General features: G+C 49.5%; 1 protein-coding gene across 1 annotated transcript; it reads right to left on the bottom strand.

Moving 5' to 3' along the window:
* Nucleotides 1–538: 538 nt before the first annotated feature.
* Nucleotides 539–18,861, bottom strand: LOC121541143 (aquaporin-3-like). The gene is made up of 6 exons (XM_041850119.1): nt 18,750–18,861; nt 12,671–12,797; nt 1,777–1,914; nt 1,473–1,591; nt 948–1,165; nt 539–758 (listed from the first exon to the last, which is right to left on the bottom strand). The coding sequence occupies exons 1-6, from the start codon at nt 18,855–18,857 to the stop codon at nt 566–568; spliced, it is 903 nt and encodes a 300-aa protein (XP_041706053.1). The 5' UTR covers nt 18,858–18,861; the 3' UTR covers nt 539–565.
* Between the last annotated feature and the right edge of the window lie 946 nt (nt 18,862–19,807).

The raw sequence follows: 19,807 nt of genomic DNA, 5'->3' as shown, positions 1-19,807 counted from the left end.
GTAGAACCAGAATCCTAACTATAAGGGCAAAACATAGTAAAAATTGTGAAACTGGGTGCTCAACTTCCTTTGATGGCTTTATCTAGGTTTCATATCGTCTCTTGGATCCTGACACAAATTCAACACAGCACCATATTTCAAATGCGTGAGAGGTGATACTTCTGCTTTGAGCCTTCTGTTTTCCAGTTTTTCTGTGCCAAAGCATCACTATAGCAGTTTTGTCAGCAAGGCGGCATAAGGGAAGAATGTTTTTGTTTTGTTCTTGTTTCTGATGTTGAACGTAAGACGCACACTGAAGCTACAGACACAGTGTGTGTGTGTGTGTGTACTGTTGACAAACTGTCTCTATTGATCCCTAATGTCTTCAGAGGTTGAACCTGGTGGTATATAATGAATAATTGATTGATTGATTGATTAACTAATCATACTTTATTAATCCTCACAAAGAAATGAGCTTGTCACTAAGGCAAGATATAAAATATGTAAGAAGATACTACAAAGACATACAGTATATTATGTACATAGAGAGGGTTTAAAATGGGTCAAGGTAAGAAGATTCATGCACTCAGGCGCGCTCCTTGGTTGTAAGGCTGGACAGTTTAAGCATCTCCTCTTGCTCCTCCTTCTCTTCCTCTTCCCTCTTCTCCCGTGCTTCTCCTTCCACATGGTACCCCACCATCAGCTGGTACACCATCACCCCCACCACTGCACCAATGAAGGGGGCAAAGATTGGCACAAAGAACCAGTAGGAATTAGCCCTGTGGGAGACCAAGACAGAGACAAGGTTGTATGTCCATAGAGAGTAAATAGTGAAAGCAGAGCTATTATCTTTAATAACTTATGGTAAGATAGAACTTCTCACAAGACATGCTTTATTTAAGTCATTATTAGAAAGAAAGAAAACACAGAAAGAGAAAAAAACGGGAGAAAACCCTAAAGAGACTCACATGAAGACCTCACTACCCCAGCCAGCCAGGGCAGTAAAGATGCGAGGGCCCAGGTCTCTGGCAGGGTTGACAGCATAGCCCGAGTTGAAGCCCATGGACAGACCGATGACCAGAACCACAAAGCCCACCGTGAAGGCCTCCAGGCCCCGGGGGATAGGGTTGTTGTAGGGGTCCACGATGGCCAGGATACACATGATCAGTGCAGCCGTGCCTATCATCTGTAACACAGCCAGGCTCAGTTGTACATGGTTGTTACATTTACATTTTAGTCATTTAGCAGCCGCTCTTATCCAGAGCGACTTACAGTTAGTGAGTGCATACATTATTTTTTTATTTTTCATACTGGCCTCCCGTGAGAATCGAACCCACAACCCTGGCGTTGTTGTGTGTGTTTTGTTGCAAAAATGTGCTTGTTGTTGTTATGTACTACGGTTTCCATACAGGACATTAGTCCATATAACTTTGTATGATTCAGAGGCTGTCCTAATGTGGATGCACTAATATACTATAATATTGTGAATGTACCTGGTCAAAGAATCCATTAACCAGAGTGAGATGTTTGGAGGGATAGGTAGCAAAGATCCCAGCAGTTGCATTCTCCCCCACAACGATCATCGTTCCTTGGCCGTAGTCCCACAATGCATCTGGAGAAACCACAGCAACATATAAGAGATCACATTGTGTGTGGTACCATCTACAGTAGCTGTATAACCTTGAAACTCCCTTAGGGAGAAAATAACAGTTATTTAATAAAACGTTGAAAGTCTGGAATATAGCCACTGTAAAACAGTTTTTGTTATTTGGACATTTCTCTTCAAATTCTCCTCACCAAAATACATTCCAAATATGATCCCAGATCCCAGGAAGGCCCCCAGAGTCTGGAATAAGAAAAACACAGGGAACTTCCTCCAAGGTTCTCTCCCCAATAGACAGGGGGCGAAGGTCACCGTTGGGTTCAGGTGGCCTCCTGTGACAAAGAACAATTTGGCAAATGGTGAATGGCCATTTCTCACTTTCATTCTATCCCATTTTCTCTGAGTAAAAATCATCCAAGACCATCTCTCTTTAAACCAAGTCTCCTCCTTTTCTCTAAATGAGAGAAAACAACCCAAGCACATCAAGACTAAAGATGATTCTCTTAAAACCTTTTCTCAGAGGGGAAAAAAGGACCCGAGACTATCTGCCGTAATAGTAGACTCAGTAAATGCCTGTTAGGTTGGCAGGTCTCTGTGACACACAGTAAATTTGAGGGATGAAAAGGCCCAGAAAATGATCCCATGAAGCTACAGTAGATTTTCCCTTTAAAACCTTGAAGTAGAATACCTAATGAACTGTTCAGACTGCGCATCCACATGGGTGTCGGTCTCCCTCCTCTCACCTTGTGTTTGCAGCTTAAATTGCGGAATGGTAGGAGATCCCTAATTTGTGTTGGGTGGAGTAATAAAACCCCTAATACGTATTCCTGCTCCTGTCTTCTAATCATTATACAACATGACAGAATAATCGACCCCAAAAAATTGAGACAGTGGGAATGGCTCTGCTGGCGACCATCGTAGAGACAGTCCAGCATCATGAGGACTGTCTCTCCAGACTCGGCAGTGCCATGGACAGCGTGCTGGCAACCATCCTGCAGTTGGAGGGGAAAGTGCAGTCCCTCCAGTCTCCAGCACTGGTTCCGGCAACAGCCCCCACACCACCACTACTTGCTTCCGTTCCATCTGAGCCGGTCCACGGAATACCCCTGTCCCTCCCAGAGCACTTTGACGGTGCACCAGCGAGATGCAAGGGATTCCTTCTGCAATGCGACCTGTACCTCGCTCGCTACACCGAGGCTGTATCCGGGAGAGACAGGGTTGCCATTGTCATCTCTGCACTGTCCAGATGAGCGGACCAGAGGTCGAGTCCTATGAACGCTTCACCCTCCTCTTCTGCTCGGTGTTTGATCATCCTGTGGAGGGCCGAGAGGGGGGTGAGCGTCTACTCCGACTATGCCAGGGATCTAGGACCGCCTCGGAGTTCGCCTTGGAGTTCCGGACCATCGCAGCCTCCACCTTATGGAACGAGTCGGCTCTGGTCACCGTGTTCCACAGCGGACTGCAGGAGGAGGTATAGATGGAGTTAGTATGACAACCTGTCACTTGACCAGCTCATCAGCATGGCGATCCGGTTGGAGAACCTCCTGCAGTCCGGACGAAGACCTTTGCGGAATCCGGAGCCCATGGCTACACCTGCTCTGTGGCCAGAGCCGATGGAGGTGTGCTCTGCACGTTTGCCCGAGGCAGAACGTAGGAGAAGGAGGAATCTGGGCCTCTGCTCCTATGGCGGAGTCATTTCTCCCCGACCTGCCATCTATCCACTAATAGGTGAGGAGTTGACAAGCCAGGGAATTCCCCTGCTCCAACCCAGGCAGAGGAGAGGCAGGAAGAGGAGACCCCCATCATCCTTCCATTCCGTATCATCGCACCAGTGGTGTGGGACGTGGACGCCGACATACAGCAGGCCCTGTGTACGGAACCCGCACCTGCACAGTGCCCTGAGAACCGCGCGTACGTGTCCATGGGTGTGCGGGACCGCCTCCTTTCCTGGGCACACACGGCGCCTGTGTCGGGTCATCCTGGGATAGTCCGTACCATCGCCTGCCTGACTGAGAAGTACTGGTGGCCCACCTTGGCTTGTAACGATCCCGGCAGTCTGAGTCGGGTCCTGTCTGTGGACTAGTTTTTCTGCTCGTGATCTCCAGTTTCCCGAGGGTTCTGGAACGCTCCGGGGAGCTCTCTTGATTTCCGCACCTGCATCCCATCAGCAATCTGCACACCTGGTCCTGATCATCACCCTTCTTAGGCTCTGGCCTAACATCCATTCCCTGCCGGATCGTTAGCCATGAACAGTAGGTTTACCAGAGTATCAGTCTTAGAGCTTCTAGCGTTAGTTTTGTTGTTTTGCACCTTGTTGGTTTGTTGTTTACTTACCTCCGTTTTGTTCCATCTGCAGTCACTCGTCCGGAACCTTCATCCAACCTCTGCCTGGTGGTCGGCGGCTGCCGAGCCATGATTGGATCAACCACTGCACCCCCAACAACTAATCAACGCGCCCGCTCTGTTCCCTGGATTATTCAGCATCACTCTTGAATTTGTAAATAAACACTCACCTTCGTTTCAACTTACCTTGTCCTGGTCTGCTTCTGGGTTCTGGCTTTGTAACTCGTGACAGAACGATCCGGCCAGTAATGAACCCAGCGGACCTGGACTCTGTTCGCCATGCCATTACCCATCAGGAGAAGATGTTGGGCCATCATAGCACGGAGCTACAGGAGATCGCGTTGGCAGTTCGGAACCTTTCTACCGGTCTGACGGAGGTCCAGAACCAGCGCAAGTTTCCGGTGGAGGATCCACTACCGGTTTCACCCATCTCGCCTGCCGCGTCTGGAGCGGTGTCCTTCCGTGAGCCCAAGGTTCCGACGCCGGATAAATATGAGGGGGAGCTGGGAAGATGCCGTTCTTTCCTTATGCAGTGTGGGTTAGTGTTCGATCTACAGCCCTACTCTTATGCCACAGACAAGGCTAGGATAGCCTTTGTGATTGAGTTGCTGCGTGGTCGAGCGCTGGAGTGGGCTTCAGCCGTTTGGGAACGACAAGACCCCTGCATGGCTTCATACCAGGGGTTCACGGCCGAGATGAGGAAGCTTTTCGACCATTCCGTCCGAGGGAGGGACGCAGCTAGGCGCCTGTTTTCGCTTCACCAAGGAACTCGCAGCGTGGCCGACTTCGTGATCGAGTTCAAGACGTTGGCTGTGGAGAGTGGGTGGAATGAGGAGTCTCTGCAAGCGGCCTTTTACCAGGGTCTGTCGGAGCAGCTCAAGGATGAGTTGATCTCCTATCCGGAGCCTAGTGACCTGGACAGCTTGGTAGCCTTGTCTATTCGGGTGGATAATCGAGTCCGAGAGCGAAGGAGGGAGAAGCAATGGGGTCCGTCCAATCGATCAGCTTCTCAGGTTCCAGTCGGGTCGGGGATTGGACCAGAATACGTCGATCATCGTCCACCACACAGGATTAGTGGAGAGGTCCTGTCTCCCGATTCGGAACCAATGCAAGTAGGGCGGCACGGGTTAACCAAGGAGGAACGCCAACTCAGACGTAGGACTAACTGTTGCCTCTACTGTGGTGGTTCGGGACATTACCTCGCCACCTGTTCCCGGCGGTCGTCAAACTGCGCGGCTCGCTAAAGTTGGGAGGACTTTTAGCGAGCCAGTTTCGACCTCTCAATACCTCTGTCAGACCCCGTTTCCGGCTACCCTTGTGAACAGGAATCAGAGCTTAGCGATTAACGCTTTTATCGATTCAGGTGCCGATGGAAGCTTTCTTGATGCCGAGTTGGTGGAACAGCTGGGGCTTTCCAAGGAGCAATTGCCGGAAGCCATTGAAGCGACCACTCTGAACGGCAGTAGTCTGGCACGTATCACGATGAGGACTGAACCGGTTAAGATGCTGTTGTCGGGGAATCATTCGGAGATGATTTCATTCTTCATTCTGCCGTCTTCCCATGTTCCTCTGGTCCTTGGATACCCCTGGCTGAAGGAACACAATCCCACGTTCGATTGGGTGACGGGCAAGGTAACGAGTTGGAGCCTTGATTGTCATGCTAACTGTCTCAAGACTGCCTGTCCCCATTCGGTTCCCAGTCAGGTGATTGAGGCTAAACCCCCAGATTTGTCCCTGGTTCCCGAGACATATCACGATTTGGGGGAAGTGTTCAGTAAGCAGAAGGCTCTGTCACTCCCTCCCCACCGACCATATGATTGTGCCATCAACCTGTTCCCTGGAGCTGTCTACCCCAAGGGAAGGTTATACAGTATCTCCCGCCCTGAACGTGAGGCTTTGGAGACCTACATCAAGGAGTCCCTAGCTGCTGGTCTCGTTCGTCCCTCGTCATCACCCCTGGGGGCAGGATTCTTCTTTGTGGGTAAGAAGGATGGCTCTCTTCGACCGTGTATTGATTATCGGGGGTTGAATGACATCACGGTCAAGAACAAGTATCCCCTGCCCTTGATGAGTTCTGCCTTCGACTCCTTACAGGGTGCTACGGTGTTCACCAAGCTAGACCTACGCAATGCGTATCACATGGTCCGGATCAGAGAGGGAGACGAGTGGTTGACGGGTTTCAATACACCGATGGGTCACTCGAGTATCAGGTGATGCCGTTTGGACTGACCAATGCTCCAGCGGTATTCCAGAGTATGGTGAACGACGTCCTGAGAGATATGATCGGTCTCTTTGTGTTTGTTTATCTGGATGACATTCTGATCTTCTCGAAGGAACCTTCCGACCACGTCCAGCATGTCCGGCAGGTTCTGCAGCGATTGTTGGAGAATCGCCTGTTCGTGAAGGCCGAGAAGTGCGAGTTTCACGCCCACACGACATCCTTTCTCGGGTACATCATCTCCAGGGGAGAGATTAGGATGGACCAGGAGAAGGTTAGAGCGGTTCTGGAATGGGCCCAGCCCGGTACGAGATTGCAGCTCCAGAGATTTTTGGGGTTTGCGAATTTCTACCGCAGATTCATCCGGGATTACAGCCGTGTGGCCGCTCCGTTAACTGCCTTGACTTCCAGTATCAGGAGCTTCAAGTGGAATCCGGAGGCGGATCGAGCGTTTCTGGATTTGAAGAGGCGATTCACCAACGCACCGATTCTCTCTCAACCGGACACGGCCCGTCAGTTCGTCGTTGAAGTGGACGCGTCTGATGTGGGAGTTGGCGCCATCCTGTCGCAGCGATGCTCCACGGACAGTAAACTCCATCCCTGCGCCTACTACTCTCGTCGCCTTTCGCCTGCGGAGAGGAATTACGATGTGGGTAACCGGGAGCTTCTCGCGGTGAAACTTGCCTTGGAGGAGTGGCGCCACTGGTTGGAGGGGCGGAGCAACCGTTTATTGTCTGGACTGACCACAAGAATCTTGCTTACGTGCAATCGGGCTAGACGTCTCAACTCCCGTCAGGCCAGGTGGTCGTTGTTTTTCGGACGATTCAATTTTTTCCCTGACGTTCCGACCTGGATCTAAGAACGGCAAGGCGGACGCCTTGTCTCGGATGTTCTCCAAGACGGAGGAGAGTGGGTCCAAGACCGAGACAATTCTCCCCCGGAACTGCGTCGTGGGAGCTGTTAGGTGGAAGATTGAGGAGGAGGTGATGGCGGCCCTTCGGACGCAGCCCGGTCCCGTAACGGTCCACCCGGTCGGTTGTTTGTGCCTGAGTCGGTTCGTCCTGCGGTCCTCAAATGGTCCCACGCCAGCAAGATGGCTTGTCACCCTGGCGTGGCTCGGACGATGGCGTTTCTTCGCAGACGTTTTTGGTGGCCTGCCATGGCCGAGGATACTCGGGGTTATGTTGCTGCCTGTCCAGTGTGTGCGCAGAATAAGAGTGCCAATCGGCCCAGCTCTGGACTACTTCACCCCCTTCCTATTCCCCGGCGACCATGGTCGCATCTGGCCCTGGACTTTGTCACTGGGTTGCCCGCTTCTGAGGGGAACACGGTCGTTCTGACTATCGTGGACAGATTCAGCAAGTTCGCCCACTTTGTGCCAATTGCCAAGCTTCCCTCTGCCTCGGAGACGTCCGAGATCCTGGTTAGGGGAGGTTTTCAGGGTCCACGGTTTGCCCAGTGATATCGTTTCCGACCGTGGCCCTCAGTTTACCTCTGCTGTCTGGAAGTCCTTCTGTTTGGCCATTGGAGCTACAGTCAGTCTCACATCTGGTTTTCACCCCCAATCTAATGGTCAGGCGGAGAGAGCCAACCAGAAGATGGAATCCACGCTACGCTGCCTGGCCTCTTCCAACCCCACCTCCTGGGTCTCTCAGTTGCCTTGGGTTGAGTATGCCCACAATACTCTCCCTACATCTGCCACTGGGATGTCTCCCTTCCAGTGCCTGTATGGCTACCAACCTCCCTTGTTCCCTTCTCAGGAGAAGGAGCTCTCAGTGCCTTCTGTTCAGGCCCATATTCGTCGTTGCCACCGGACCTGGCATCGGGCCAGAAAGGCACTCCTTAGAGTTTCGGACCGGTATCAGCTCCAGGCGAATCGTCGCCGGATCCCCGCTCCCACCTATACCATCGGAGATAGGGTCTGGTTGGCCACACGGGATCTTCCTTTACGGACTGAGTCTAGGAAGTTGTTACCGAGGTTCATTGGTCCGTTTGTGGTGGAGAAGGTGATCAATCCGGTGGCAGTTCGACTCAAACTCCCGAGGACGCTCAGAGTCCATCCCACCTTTCATGTCTCCTGCCTCAAGCCTGTTTTCCTCAGTCCTCTGTTGCCTCCTCCGCCTCCTCCTCCTCCTCCTCGGATGATCGGAGGTGGTCCTGCCTACACGGTGCGACGCATCATGGATTCCAGACGGCGGGGCCGGGGTTTCCCAGTATCTCGTGGACTGGGAGGGGTATGGTCCTGAAGAGAGGAGTTGGATTCCGCGGCGACAGATCCTAGATGCTGACCTCATCCGTGACTTCTACCGCCTCCATCCTGGCGCTCCGGGAGTCCGCCCGGTGGCGTTCGTCGGAGGGGGGTACTGTAACGATCCCGGCAGTCTGAGTCGGGTCCTGTCTGTGGACTAATTTTTCTGCTCGTGATCTCCAGTTTCCCGAGGGTTCTGGAACGCTCCGGGGAGCTCTCTTGATTTCCGCACCTGCATCCCATCAGCAATCTGCACACCTGGTCCTGATCATCACCCTTCTTAGGCTCTGGCCTAACATCCATTCCCTGCCGGATCGTTAGCCATGAACAGTAGGTTTACCAGAGTATCAGTCTTAGAGCTTCTAGCGTTAGTTTTGTTGTTTTGCACCTTGTTGGTTTGTTGTTTACTTACCTCCGTTTTGTTCCATCTGCAGTCACTCGTCCGGAACCTTCATCCAACCTCTGCCTGGTGGTCGGCGGCTGCCGAGCCATGATTGGATCAACCACTGCACCCCCAACAACTAATCAACGCCGCCCGCTCTGTTCCCTGGATTATTCAGCATCACTCTTGAATTTGTAAATAAACACTCACCTTCGTTTCAACTTACCTTGTCCTGGTCTGCTTCTGGGTTCTGGCTTTGTAACTCGTGACATGGCTAGGGACATCTGGGTTTACGTCTCTTCCTGCTCCATCTGTGCCCAGTCTAAGACACCCAGACACCTCTGTTATGGAAAGCTCCTTCCTCTGTCGGTTCCACAACGACCCTGGTCTCACCTCTCGGTGGACTTTGTCACTGACCTTCCCCCCTCCCAAGGGAACACCACCGTTCTCGTCGTTGTGGACCGGTTTTCCAAAGCTTGTCGCCTCCTTCCTCTATCTGGGCTCTCGTCGGCCATGCAAACTGCGGAGGTTCTTTTTACGCACGTCTTCCGGCACAACGTGATCCCGGAGGACATTGTGCCAGAGCGTGGTCCTCAGTTCACCTCACACGCATGAAAAGAGTTCATGGAACGCCTGGAGGTCACAGTCAGTCTCACCCCCGGGTACCATCCTCATGCTAATGGTTTGGGTGGAGAGGGTCAATCAGGAAGTGAGCAGGAACCTGAGGTGTTACTGTCAGGGCCGGCTGGGGGAGTGGGCGGATTTTCTACCTTGGGTTGAGTATGGGCAGAATTCCCTCCGCCACTCCCCCACTAACCTCACTCCTTTCCAGTGCGTGTTGGGGTATCAGCCGGCCCTGGCACCTTGGCATCCAAGCCAGACCGAGGCCCCTGCGGTGGATGAGTTGTTTCGGTGCGCTGAGGAGATCTGGAACGCTGCACACACTCGTCTCCAGCGGGCTGTGTGTCGGCACAAGGAACAGGCCCGACCGCCTCCGCAGTGAGGCACCTGTTTTCTCTCCAGGCGACCGGGTCTGGCTCTCCATCCGGAATATGCCCCTCCGCTTGCCCTGCCGGAAGCTGAGCCCACGGTTTGTGGGGCCGTTTAAAGTCCTGAGGAGGGTTAATGAGGTAAAGTACCGTTTGCAACTCCCTGCTTATTACCGCATTAACCCGACTTTTCATGTGTCTCTCCTCAGGCCAGTGGTGCCTGGTCCCCTCGCTGAGGCTTGACCCAGTGACGTCCCGCCTCCTCCTCGGGACATAGAGGGATGTCCGGCGTACTCGGTCCGTTAAATCCTGGATTTGAGGCGTCGGGCGGGGTGTCTCCAGTATATCATCGACTGGGAGGGGTACGGCACAGAGGAGAGGTGCTGGGTTCCTGCGGTGGACATCCTGGACGCTTCTCTGACCAGGGATTTTCACCGTCGGCGCCCTGACCGACCCACACTGTGTCCCTGTGGTTGTCCCCGAGGCTGGTGTCGTCCCGCTGCAGGTGCAGCGTGTCAGGGGGTGGTACTGTCACGGATCCCCCCGGTACTGCTGCTCATTCTGTTCACCAGTTCCGGAGGTCTACGTCACCGGCTTCCTAGGCGTCACTGACATGGATCATTACCACCAACCCCAGACTGTCTTTTCTCATTACGCAAACCATTTTCCCATTCCCCCTGATTAGTATGTGTATATATGTGCCCTCTGTTCCTTGTCGATTATTGTCCCATGTCCGTTGGTCTCGTGAGTACCGTGTATTGTGCTCTGGTTGTTTGCGGGTCTCGTCCCGTGTATTGTGTAGAGGTTACACGTCGCTCTTTGTTTGGGTTACATCCCTTTTGTGTATACAGTGGGGAAAAAAAGTATTTAGTCAGCCACCAATTGTGCAAGTTCTCCCACTTAAAAAGATGAGAGAGGCCTGTAATTTTCATTATAGGTACACGTCAACTATGACAGACAAAATGAGAAAAAATTTCCAGAAAATCACATTGTAGGATTTCTCAATACTTTGTTATATACCCTTTGTTGGCAATGACACAGGTCAAACGTTTTCTGTAAGTCTTCACAAGGTTTTCACACACTGTTGCTGGTATTTTGGCCCATTCCTTCATGCAGATCTCCTCTAGAGCAGTGATGTTTTGAGGCTGTCGCTGGGCAACACAGACTTTCAACTCCCTCCAAAGATTTTCTATGGGGTTGAGATCTGGAGACTGGCTAGGCCACTCCAGGACCTTGAAATGCTTCTTACGAAGCCACTCCTTCGTTGCCCGGGCGGTGTGTTTGGGATCATTGTCATGCTGAAAGACCCAGCCACGTTTCATCTTCAATGCCCTTGCTGATGGAAGGAGGTTTTCACTCAAAATCTCACGATACATGGCCCCATTCATTCTTTCCTTTACACAGATCAGTCGTCCAGGTCCCTTTGCAGAAAAACAGCCCCAAAGCATGATGTTTCCACCCCCATGCTTCACAGTAGGTATGGTGTTCTTTGGATGCAACTCAGCATTCTTTGTCCTCCAAACACGACGAGTTGAGTTTTTACCAAAATGTTCTATTTTGGTTTCATCTGACCATATGACATTCTCCCAATCCTCTTCTGGATCATCCAAATGCACTCTAGCAAACTTCAGACGGGCCTGGACATGTACTGGCTTAAGCAGGGGGACACGTCTGGCACTGCAGGATTTGAGTTCCTGGCGGCGTAGTGTGTTACTGATGGTAGGCTTTGTTACTTTGGTCCCAGCTCTCTGCAGGTCATTCACTAGGTCCCCCCGTGTGGTTCTGGGATTTTTGCTCACCGTTCTTGTGATCATTTTGACTCCCACGGGGTGAGATCTTGCCTGGAGCCCCAGATCGAGGGAGATTATCAGTGGTCTTGTATGTCTTCCATTTCCTAATAATTGCTCCCACAGTTGATTTCTTCAAACCAAGCTGCTTACCTATTGCAGATTCAGTCTTCCCAGCCTGGTGCAGGACTACAATTTTGTTTCTGGTGTCCTTTGACAGCTCTTTGGTCTTGGCCATAGTGGAGTTTGGAGTGTGACTGTTTGAGGTTGTGGACAGGTGTCTTTTATACTGATAACAAGTTCAAACAGGTGCCATTAATACAGGTAACGAGTGGAGGACAGAGGAGCCTCTTAAAGAAGAAGTTACAGGTCTGTGAGAGCCAGAAATCTTGCTTGTTTGTAGGTGACCAAATACTTATTTTCCACCATAATTTGCAAATAAATTCCTTAAAAATCCTACAATGTGATTTTCTGGATGTTTTTTTCTCAATTTGTCTGTCATAGTTGACGTGTACATATGATGAAAATTACAGGCCTCTCTCATCTTTTTAAGTGGGAGAACTTGCACAATTGGTGGCTGACTAAATACTTTTTTTCCCCCACTGTATATACATACGTGTTTGTGTTGGGTGGAGTAACAAAACCCCTAATATGTATTCCTGCGCCTGCCTTCTAATCATTAACCAACGTGACAACAGCCTCATTATAAAGGCATTGAAGACGTGGGCACAAGTGAACTGCGGAACTCTCTGTGCTGCCTGCTTTTTGATTTGCTTGTATAGTGAATAAAGAAATAACGCAGCTTCACAATTTCCTTTCAATCATGGACCAAATAACTTTGAGATTCGAGAGGCAAGCGAGTGTCATTCTCTGTTTCTCTGTATGCCTCTCGGATTTCCACTGTTTGCTGTTCTCTCTCTCTCTCTCTGTCTCTGTCTCTAAATATTGCACTTGAGATTACTGTTAGTTTACTTTAGGTAGAATGTGTCTGTCACAATAGTTAACTGATCACTCCCAATAGACTTGCTACTATCAGAGAGGAATGTCTGGACTAATGAAACCTCTTCTTGTTCTGACCTTTGATTTCAGAGGAAGTAAGAGTAATAACGTGCCCCCCTCACCTGAGACCTGTCCGCTGACCAGTATGCCCAATGTGGCAGCGAAGCCAAAGGCAAAGTTGACGGTGAGGAACATTCCATGGGAGCCACCACTCAGCACCAGCTGGGCTACCGCACCACAGCCAAACATCTTGTGATGTCACGAGAGGCTGTGTCCTGGAGGGACGTTACATCCCCCTGAGGTGGCTGCAAACCCAGACAGCTATGGCTCCATCTGCTGGTATGGTCGGGAACTCCACCCCTCTATGGCCAATCTTCCCACGCAGCTGAAACAAATGAGGAGCTGATGAGCTGAAGGTTTGGGAAGGGAAGAGACACAGTCTCCAACCTGGGCTCTCTGGAGGACAAGAGTGCTGCACGTCCACTTCCATGAGGAATATAAGGATTTGGAGATACTTACCTTTGGGAAATACTCACCTTTGGATATATGCACCTGTGGAAATACGTGTGGGACATTTGGAAGGACGTTTTGCTGGGTTGGCCACTAGCTGCAACGTGGAATACAGTAAGACTGGGGAAAAGTTATTTGAGCGAGTGAGAGTTATGATTGTGGATGTGGAAGAGACATCCCTGAACTGTTAACCCTTAAAGAGCCACCAGAGAACAGAATTGTGTTATACTTTCGTTAGTTTCCCAAGACCTTTAATAAAATCCTTGTTTTGATTGAACCTGGTCTCCTTGCACTACTTGAGCAATCCCGCTGAAAGCTGTGTAGCCTCTCGTGACATCACAGATGGTGGAGAATACGGGCACGCTCAAGCGTTAATAGTGCATGTCAGAGGAGGATACCGAAGGTTTGATCACCCAGTTTTCCAAGTTGGCCGTAGGCTCCCCGCCGACTGAAATGGAGGACATATTGAAAGCCCTTGTTGCTGGCCAGCAAGCCCAGATGCAAGCGAACGTGGCTCTCTTGGAGGAGCAAAAGAAAGCCAACCTTCTGAAGGCAGAGGAATTGCAGTTGCAGAGACAGAGGGTGGTCCAAAATACCCGCCCGATAAAGGCAAGTGACTTTATATCTAAGATGGGAGCTACCGATGACATTGAGGCATACCTGCATGCATTTGAGGCCACGGCCACTAGGGAAGCCTGGCCCAAGCAACAGTGGGTTGGTCTGTTAGCCCCCCTTTCTAACCGGGGAATCGCTGAATGCTGTCCGGGACCTGGGCCCTGACCAGGTTACTGACTATGATGCCCTGAAGTCTGAGATCCTCAGCAGATATGGACTCACAAAGTTTGGTATGGCCCAGCGCTTTCACAGTTGGACCTTCCAACCAGACCAACCTCCTCGGGCGCAGATGCATGAACTTGTCCGAATCGCAAGGAAATGGCTGGATCCGCAGAGGAATACAGCAGCGGCGGTGGTGGAGGCCGTTGTGGTGGATCGTTACCTACGCGCCCTGCCTTATGAGGCAAAACGGTTCATCAGTCAACAGGCCTTGACCACGGCTGATCTGACCGTGGAAGCTGTGGAAAAGTACCAGGCCACAGCGGAGATGCTGAATGCTTCCCGAAAAGACCCCAGGAGTGCGGCCCCACCACAAATGGGAAGAACCCGTCCAAAGGACCCCAAGGTCTCGAACCCAGCCACGTCAGGACTTATCCCGGCTCCAGGGGGAGCCAGAAACCAGGCGGGTCCAAGAAGAGTACACCAGGAGGGGGAAACTCGACAGTGTTACCGGTGTGGGGAGATGGGACATATCTCCTGGCAGTGTGGGAAACCAGCCGATGAACCTATGCCCACTGCGGAGTCCTCCAGCTCAGCACCCACACACCGTTTTGCCTCGCTCTTGGGAGTCGTAGATGGCGGCCCAGATCGACCCCCCACCTGCCCGGTAACTGTGAATCACCATGATGTGGAGGCCTTACTGGATTCTGGTAGCCGGGCCACCCTGGTGCGTAAGGATTTGGTGGGCCCAACGTGTCTGACCCCGGGAAAGTCCTCCCAGTTTCCTGTGTCCATGGGGACACCAGAGAATACCCCATTACTGAACTTACAATGACCAGCACACGGGGAACCATACACACGACGGCGGGGGGTGGTTGATTCCCTCCCCGTCCCTGTCCTAATTGGACGGGACTGCCCAGCCTTTTACCCACTCTGGAGAGAGTCTCAGGAGAGGATAACCCGAGTACCTCGGAAACGGAGAGGCAAGACTCATCCTGGGAAGGCTCCGGTGCAATCCTCCGAGTTACTCACTCCCGCCCGGGCTCTGATAGGGATGGCAGGTGCCCAGACCGACACAGAGACGGAGCTACAGAATCTGGACAAAGAACTGTCTGGTCTGAAGGGGACCGCTGAGAGGTATCGTTTGTTAAAGCAACAGTTAGACATGAAGACAGAAGACTTAGATATCCTCCAGGCTAAACTCCAACAGAGCTCCTTCCATAAGCAACAGGAGGAGCTGGAGAGGCTGCGCAGGACCATCGAGGAGTGTGAGGAGACCCTGCGCAGTAGTAAGGAGGTCCAGAAGAAGGCAGAGGAGAAGTACAAGGTGTTGGAGAACAAGATGAAGAATGCGGAGGCAGAGAGAGAGAAGGAACTGAAAGCTGCTCAACAGAAGCTAAACTCTGCTAAAACCAAGGCTGATGCGTTCAGTAAGAAACTCAAGGAGAGACAACAGGAGGCTGAGTCCCTGGTCCTAGAGGTGGAGGAGTTGAAGAGAGAGCAGGCTGGCAAGCACCACGGCAATGCGGACGCCCTCTCCCGGCGTGATGCCTTCTTCAGCTGCCTTTACCCCGACGAGGACGTCGGTCCCGAGGAGGGGGATGTGTGATGTCACGAGAGGCTGTGTCCTGGAGGGACGTTACATCCCCCTGAGGTGGCTGCAAACCCAGACAGCTATGGCTCCATCTGCTGGTATGGTCGGGAACTCCACCCCTCTATGGCCAATCTTCCCACGCAGCTGAAACAAATGAGGAGCTGATGAGCTGAAGGTTTGGGAAGGGAAGAGACACAGTCTCCAACCTGGGCTCTCTGGAGGACAAGAGTGCTGCACGTCCACTTCCATGAGGAATATAAGGATTTGGAGATACTTACCTTTGGGAAATACTCACCTTTGGATATATGCACCTGTGGAAATACGTGTGGGACATTTGGAAGGACGTTTTGCTGGGTTGGCCACTAGCTGCAACGTGGAATACAGTAAGACTGGGGAAAAGTTATTTGAGCGAGTGAGAGTTATGATTGTGGATGTGGAAGAGACATCCCTGAACTGTTAACCCTAAAGAGCCACCAGAGAACAGAATTGTGTTATACTTTCGTTAGTTTCCCAAGACCTTTAATAAAATCCTTGTTTTGATTGAACCTGGTCTCCTTGCACTACTTGAGCAATCCCGCTGAAAGCTGTGTAGCCTCTCGTGACATCACAATCTACAGAGATGGGAGAGAGACAGGTGAGACAAGAGACACCCTGCATGGGTTACCAAACCCATGTGAACTTTGTAGTGTGGTGTTGTGTTACATCTTGTTGATGTTTACACTAATCCCCCCATAAAGGGATACACTATATATAAGGGTCATCTTCATCATAACCATCTTCATCATCAACAAGTTTACTATGGCATGCGCATCACATTCAGACAGTCTGTAACTACCTGGGTAGACTGTCTGTCTATAACATTTTCTGTGTAGATTAGTGAGAATGGAGGATGGATAGAGAATAGCCTGTTCCAGTCCAGTCTCTTTCTGCTTTAGTCAGCTTGTTGTCGGGCCAAAATAGTTTTTCAATCAACTTTTGTCTGAGTGCCTTGTGCACTCAGGATCCCAAATATGCCTGTGGTCGAGCGGTGGTCTACTACTCATCTCAAATGAGTTTTAAGACTTTTCCAACTTTAGCTCTGTATAGCGCTCAGATATACAGACATAGGGTAGAAAATAGGTCACCCAAGATGATTAACACCTCCAACCGATTGACCCGAGTACCACCCCTCTTGCTGTGCCATGCATGTGGCCATTTAGCCTACTACGGATCTTGACTGAGGTGTGGCTTCCATTGACCCAAGAAGCCGTGCTTGTGTCGTTTTGAATGTGCTACGGAGCCAATGGGTGGTGTGTGTGTGTTGATATGGGTTTGCTACGGAGCCCAGGGGCCGTGGTGGTGTGCAGTGGTGGCCGCTGGTTGGCTGATTACCTGGCGCGGGCAGGTCATATTTTCAACAAAGCTGCATGGTGGATCATACAGAAACATACATGTGTGCCCAGTTTCCTTTGGAAGATATAAAGCTTTCTATATGCATTTGATCAAGAGTGTGTTGTGGTGGGTGGGTTATGGTGGCTATTGAAGATCCTAGGTAGATATCTACCTGTGGAGCCTTCTTTAGAGCAGAGAAGACCTGCATTCAGGCAGTCAGGGCCAGGGGAGTTCTGTTTGCCAGGGGGTCATAAGTCTTCACTCAGTAGTGTGGCCAAACAGCGGATCAGGCATCAGTTAGACCTCACGCTGCAGGCTGGGAAAATACCAGATGGCATGACTACCCACTCTCAGCTCGTATCTTCTCTCCAACTACTGTTGTTGTTCTGTGTGGGGGTTACCATTGGAAACAGTTGATCCCAGGTAGCTGTTTGTGTATTAATCTCACATGTTTTATTTGGATTGAGCTGGATACCAATGAGGCTGCCAGTGCCTTCGGTTACATACGTGGACGAGTTGGTTCCATGACAATTATCTTTCACCTTGGAGGGCAGTATACAATTATATTCTAGTCCGTAGGTTTGTCTCATATAGGCTAGGTTTTGAGTTATCCCTAAAGCAGTATGCAGGTGAATATGTTTGTGCATTAATTATAGATCATGTTACCGTTTAATCCATTTGTATATTTTACAGATAGATACAGTGAATCCATGTAAATATGGAATGTAATATCAACAAGGAAGTATTCATAATTATGTAATACCTTGCTATATGGAAAACAGAAAGTTATTTAAATGTCCAATTTAAAGTAAAGGATGTTTATTTTCATGTCGAAGACTTGAGAGGTTCATTAAAATGTGATAATAAAATAATATTAAAAAGCTGATAATATAATTTACACAGTGTCAGTTCTGGTTGTGCAGGTAATGCAAACAACGTGGGAAGAGCTAACCATTTACATTCACACCCAAGCTCAAAGCACTGCTTTAAACATCACATTTAGATTGAGATCATCCATTACAAGTGAGATAGATGAATGTGAAATTCATTATAAAACCAGGAATTAAGTCATCAGAGGATTTTAAATACTTAATGAACAATCTCTTGGGTTAATTATGTGCTTCATCCAGATTTTGGAGGACATTCTTTTCACACCCACAAGCTGTCAATCAGCTCCAACTTGTTGGATAGCTAATGATAGTATGGCACTGTATTTCCTATTGACAGTCACACACTCATAACACTCTGAGGTCAATGTCCGGTGACATCATCCCATTATGTGTGTTTAAGCTAGAGACTTCCTGTTTTTTGCATGAGCTGCATCTCAATCCACTGAATCTGCTGGTGTGCCGCCGCTTCCCGAGATGGGTGTTTGTCAGACATGAGAGGATGCCGAAAAGTTCATTTTCACAAAAACGTCTGTAAAGTCAACATTTTTAGCTATTTGGACTATCGAAAGCTGAGACTCTCACGAACACAGACATGTTAGCTGTTTTGCTCTATGACACCCACAATATTAATTAGACTTGTCTGAAAGTAACCTGGTACTGGGTGGTAAAAATGAATAGAAGTGAATAAGGGATAGAATGTGCCAAAACTAAAGGGGTTGAATATGGGTCTAAGATATAGGAAAAACACTTCAAAACATACTTCCTTTTGATCGATTTTTTGACTATCTGTTTTGCCATGTATGAATGTGTTATTCAATGCGTTTCTATGGGCTAATAGCAGTAAGGCCAAATTTAATGTTTCATCAACATTTTTAAATATCTTTTTTTTATATACCTACAGGGGCCCCACAATTTGAAATCAAATAGCTAAATGATCCATGGTATGACCATCTTAAAACAATTCCATATGTTAGCTTAGTAGATATCGCCCTCTTAGACTCAAGAGAAGGGTTTTATGTACATAGCTAATACTACTAGTAATGTAGAACAGTCCCCACTCACCACCAGTATCAGGGTTCCCAAGCACTCTGCCAGAGCCTGGCGTAGCAGCATGTGGCGGATCTGAAACGTCCTCGCTAGCTTGTCCATAAGTGCCTTCTGTTTTCCCATGATAGAGCTGTGACAGGGTTGTCCAGTGAGAACAGGGTCAGTGGCAGAGGCGCAGGGCTGACTAGGAATGTGTGTCAAGGAGGGCCTGTGTGTCGACTTTATAAGATCTCAGAAAGGGATCCCTCCCTTGTTATAATAAAATTAAAAAAATAGCGGCTCTCCTGGATTCTGAACCCCTCCCTCCACATCTCCACCCATATATTTCTTCCTCTTCATTATTATTGTTGTCAAGTCCTCTTTATCGGCTTTTTCGACTTTTTCCTCTGTTTTATTGAAAATGTCCTCCCTTGTTTTCAGATGGATTACTATTACTACTCCACTTGGTGTTTTGTAACTTGGTCAAACCTGCTCAGGATGTACGTTTACACAGGCAGCCCATTTCTGATATTTTTTTCAGTAATTTATCTTTTCACCAATCAGATCAATTGTGAAAAGATCTGAAGTGAAAAGATCTGATCTGATTGGTAAAAATAGCAATTAGTGGAAAACATATCAGAATTGTGCTGCCTGTGTAAATGTAGCCATAGTGTCGCCTCCCTGTATGCAAGCAAACGACAGCCTCTACAAAAAGGTCTGAACCTTCACGGCACAGCAGGTAGTTCAACAGAGTAACTGGTTCAAGCTCTACTCCATGTGTTCGCCTTAAATCACTACAGTAGTTTTAAGCAGGGAACTTATCTTGTATAATTACCATACACAATATCATTACTGATGTGTAAATTATATCAAACGACTTGGCCAAAAAAAATATACATATATTACAAAAAATTATCTTAACTAAACAGAAAGAGCCCCAAGTGTATTATTTTAATCAGTTCAATCTAATTGGAGATTTTTTCAGACAGGGAACCCGAGTTGGCTTCAGCGATGCATCAGCTGACGTCGCACCAATATTCTACAAACACTTTCTATCTTAATGTGGTCTATTTTTGCTGATCAGTTAACTCACT

This window comes from Coregonus clupeaformis, chromosome 27 (genome assembly GCF_020615455.1).
Source record: "Coregonus clupeaformis isolate EN_2021a chromosome 27, ASM2061545v1, whole genome shotgun sequence".
NCBI classification, from domain to species: domain Eukaryota; kingdom Metazoa; phylum Chordata; class Actinopteri; order Salmoniformes; family Salmonidae; genus Coregonus; species Coregonus clupeaformis.
This window is presented reverse-complemented; position numbering and strand designations above follow the sequence as displayed.